Source organism: Galeopterus variegatus, unplaced genomic scaffold (genome assembly GCF_000696425.1).
Source record: "Galeopterus variegatus unplaced genomic scaffold, G_variegatus-3.0.2 Scaffold4798, whole genome shotgun sequence".
NCBI lineage: Eukaryota > Metazoa > Chordata > Mammalia > Dermoptera > Cynocephalidae > Galeopterus > Galeopterus variegatus.
In genome coordinates, this window is record NW_007730909.1 from 168,293 (window position 1) to 172,485 (window position 4,193).

General features: G+C 33.5%; 1 protein-coding gene across 1 annotated transcript in view; it reads right to left on the minus strand.

The window, feature by feature from the left end:
* CUL3 (cullin 3) overlaps window positions 1-4,190 on the minus strand; it is a gene marked incomplete at its 5' end in the record, with an annotated part of 80,033 nt that extends 75,843 nt beyond the window's left edge. The window contains one exon of the mRNA XM_008588383.1: window positions 4,076-4,190. Within this exon, the coding sequence (XP_008586605.1) occupies window positions 4,076-4,190 (115 nt within the window). The remainder of the gene's footprint in view (window positions 1-4,075) is intronic.
* Window positions 4,191-4,193: the final 3 nt, after the last annotated feature.

The following is a 4,193-nucleotide window of genomic DNA, read 5'->3' on the forward strand; positions in this document are numbered from 1 at the left end:
AAAAAAAAAAAAAAAAAAAAAAAAAAAAAAAAAAAAAAAAAAAAAAAAAAAAATTCATATTTTGAAGCCCTAATCTTCAATGTGATGGTGGTATTTGGAGATGGGGGCCTTTGAATAGGATTAGTGCCTTTATAAAAGCAGAAACATGACAGAGATTATCTCTTTCTCTGCCATGTGAGGATACAGCAAGGAAGAGGCAATCTGCAAAACAGGAAGATGGCCTTCACCAGGAACTGATTCTACAGGCACCATATCTTGAACTTCCAGCCTCCAGAACTATGAGAAATAGACACTTGTTGTTTAAGCCACTCAGTTTATGGTATTTGTTATAGCACCCCCAGCTGACAAAGACTATAGTTAATCTTAGATATAGAACCATTTTTAGCAACTTACAATATGCTAAAGCTCCTAGAATTTTCACGGAGATATTACTAATCACATGACTTCAATATCTACTTGACCATGTTTCAGAGTCCAAAAATCAGTCACTTAAACACTGACCTCACACTCTGGCCTTCCCTCCTCCTCACTTTTTGGATGAGCCAATTCTTAACCATAACACATGATTACACATGTTTTTTTCTCCATCTGTGTCCAACCTGCAAAGCATTGCTTTAAAAAAAAATGACAAATCACACATTCAGGCCAACTCCTACTATCTTTGTCCTCACTTGTGAATTCCTTAGTATATTCCCCACAAGGACGACTCCAAGTCACTTCATCACATTTTCAGAAGATGGATAGTTTAATTATTAGATTCATAATAATTTTGGAAATAAGGAATCTCGGAGATATTGCTTCCAACTCCTTCATTTTAGACGTAAGTAAAATTTAAAGGAGTCCTGGAATTTAAAGGACTCCAGTTTTTCGAACAGTGAATAAATTAACTTTCCCTTAACCACCCTCAATTTCAGCATATTTATTGCATCTTGATCAATTCATTCTGCCCCATGAACACATCTATAGAGAAGTTTAGAGCTCAGCCTGAAGCTACCCTATCTGAATTCAGATCCAGCTAGGCCACTTACTAGCTATGTACATTTGGACAAGTAGCCAATTCTCTGTGCTTTGATTTCTTCATTTGTAAAACAGAGATAACAGTAGTACCTGGTGCATTGGTTTGTGACCATTAGTTAATACATATAAAAGCACTAGAACTGGGCCTAGCACATAGTAAATGCTAAGTAAGAGTTAGCTGCAATCATTATCATCATTCCCTATAGAACATCTGGAAATGAGAACATGCCCCTCTTCTAAATTTATTTCTCCATTATTCTTAACCCATATTCTTTCCATATTCAAGAACTTGTTTGCTCCAATCTTCTCCCCTTCAGTAACTTTAATCCAAATTCTTACATTCTACTTTTCCTTTCTTTTGATGCCAAACTTCTTAAATTATTCTTCTTTATTTCCTACTCCTACTTACCATAGTTTGCTCCTGGAGATTCATTCCTTGGCTCTGGGTTCTTCATTCTCTCAACTCCAACACTTCTCAATATGTTCTACCAAGTGACAAATCTCCATATCTAGTTTTAAGTATCTGCCCTAGGTCTAAACCTATTATCTCTCCAAACATATAATATTTCTATTTGCACATCTTATTATGATCTCACACTCAGTTTTCCTCACATGTAAAATAATTCCTAAGGTAACTTCCAACTATAAAAATTCTCAATATAACCTAAAACAAAACTTATCAACTCCTCTACCCATTCCAAATCAATCTTCCACTATAACTTCACAATATTTCCACTATAACTTCACTGGTAGCAACATAATTCTCTCAGCAACCAAATTCTGTCTAGTTTTACTTCAGAAGATATTACTGACATCATCCATTCATTTCTAGCCTATCACTTTACCCCGATTTTTCCAGGTCTTCTCCGAAGTAAACCTCCTCCTGTTTCTACATTTATATCATTCCCATAATATCCTGTGACATTATCACCCACTTAAAATCACATCTTCAAATATTCTGTCACATTATCACCCACTTAAAAACCTCCATTAACTCCCACTGTTTAGTCCAAATTCCTCAGACTGGCATTTAAATTTTTCTACAATCTGTTCCCAAACCATCTTTGTAACACTATAACCTGCTAATCCCCATAATCATTACATATCTCACTTACCACCTAAATGTAACCAGTTCATCTCTACATAATCCCACGACATCTGCCATCACGGAATGCCTTCCATGCTGTTCAATTTTATCCTTTCTCATGATATCTTACAATCCAAGGTAATCTCTCCTTCAATTGAGTTTCTAAACCATTTTTTGCCTATACACGTCATTTGCCACTTAATTACATAATTTGTCACACTGTTACCTAAATGTTATCATCTCTCACATCAGAGTAAAAACCCCAGGAAGAGAGAGTTCATATCTCTTTACACCCACTATATTTTCATTGAAAGTCACGCATAGTAGGCCTTAAAAAACTGTTGATTATGTGAAGAACACAATCACTCTGCTTCATAAGATAATAACTACCTGGATCACGTAATCCCATTTAAGAGAAAGGAAGTATAAAAGGAAGAGAAGAAATAGAAAGTTACTGTTTTACAGCCACCACAGTAATAATGATTCATGCAAGAATCATCAATGGATGCTAAAACCAACACATGAAAGTTTCTGGGGGAACAGAATATTTATACAGTCTCAAAATATATCTGAACAGATTACTTTGAATTACAAAGGGAAAAAAGGTACCTTCACAGTGGAGAAATCTGGCGGACACCAAATGATCAAAGTTAGCATCACCAATAATGGGATAAACTGACATCATGTGCCTCCTGATGTGATGCACTGAGGACACAACATCACTTATGTATTATTCCTGCCAAAAATGCATAACCTGAAACTAGTCATGAGAAAACAGTCAAACAAACCAAAAACTGATCGACAATCTACAAAACAACTGAGCTATACTCTTCGAAAATGTCAGTGTGCTAAAAGACAAAGAAAGGCTAAGGAACTGAGTGTGTGATCCTGGATCAGATCCTTGATCAGAAAACAAATTGCTATAAAAGAAATTGCTACTGCATAAAACCGGTAAAATCTAAATATGAACTATATTAAATAACAGTATTATACTAATGTTAAATTGCCTGATTTTGATCACTGTTCTTTGGTTAAATATGAAAATTTCCGTATTCTCAGAAGAAATGTTACGAAGTATCTTAGGGTAATTGAAATCTAAAACCTATTCTCTAATTGTTCAGCAATAAGTATCAACAGAAAGATTGGCAAAAATGTGGCAAAATGTTAACTGGTGAATCTAGTTTACGGATACACACAGTTCATTGGACTATTTGTACAACTTTTGTTTTGTTTTCAAAATAAACTTTAAAAAATGAATACCCTAATACCACACAAATCTATGCCAAGTTTTTATGAATCTGTGATATTTTACATTTTATTTGACAATCTTAAAGCAAAAGACTTTAGTAATCTTATTTTATAAGTGAAATTATATTTTATGTGCAGTGGAGGAGTCTGCCTGATAAAAACACTTGTTCTTAAAAAAATACATCTTTTTGGGATCAAAAAAACCATTAACATTATAATGTTAACAGCCTACCACTAATTTATCTTTAAAAAAAAAATTCACATTTCCCACAGTGGAAGTCAGTTAAAATGAATAATGCCAATTTCAATTAGTAAAAAGTCTTAGAGAATATTTTTAAAACAATGTAGGTTTTATTATTTCCAAATATACAGAGAAAGGAGAGAAAACTAAAATGGGCTAATTGATTAAAACATTTTAAGGAAATAATAATTATAATTAACATCAATAAATAAACATTTGTAAATTACTGAATGTTTGCTTTGTTAATTATGGTTATAGAAAATGTATTTAACATAGATCACAAACTTCACCTTCCCACAATTATCAAAAATTCTGATTTAGCTGATAAGTTGAGTGAGGTTTTATAATACAGTCATGAATTAATAATTCCTATAAGCTTCCTGAGGCCCTCAAGAAGAATACTTCTGGTCAAAGTACAATACGGTATAAAAGATTTTCTACATTCAACACAGTATTAGCAACAGTCCTTTAAAGGTGGATACCTTATTTATGAGATGTTCGGTAACGACTTCTCTTAGTCCAGTGTAGAGCTTTTCTCCATGTTTATGCAAAACCATTGTATATGCATTTCTATAGAGCTCCTCAAAACTAAGACCACTG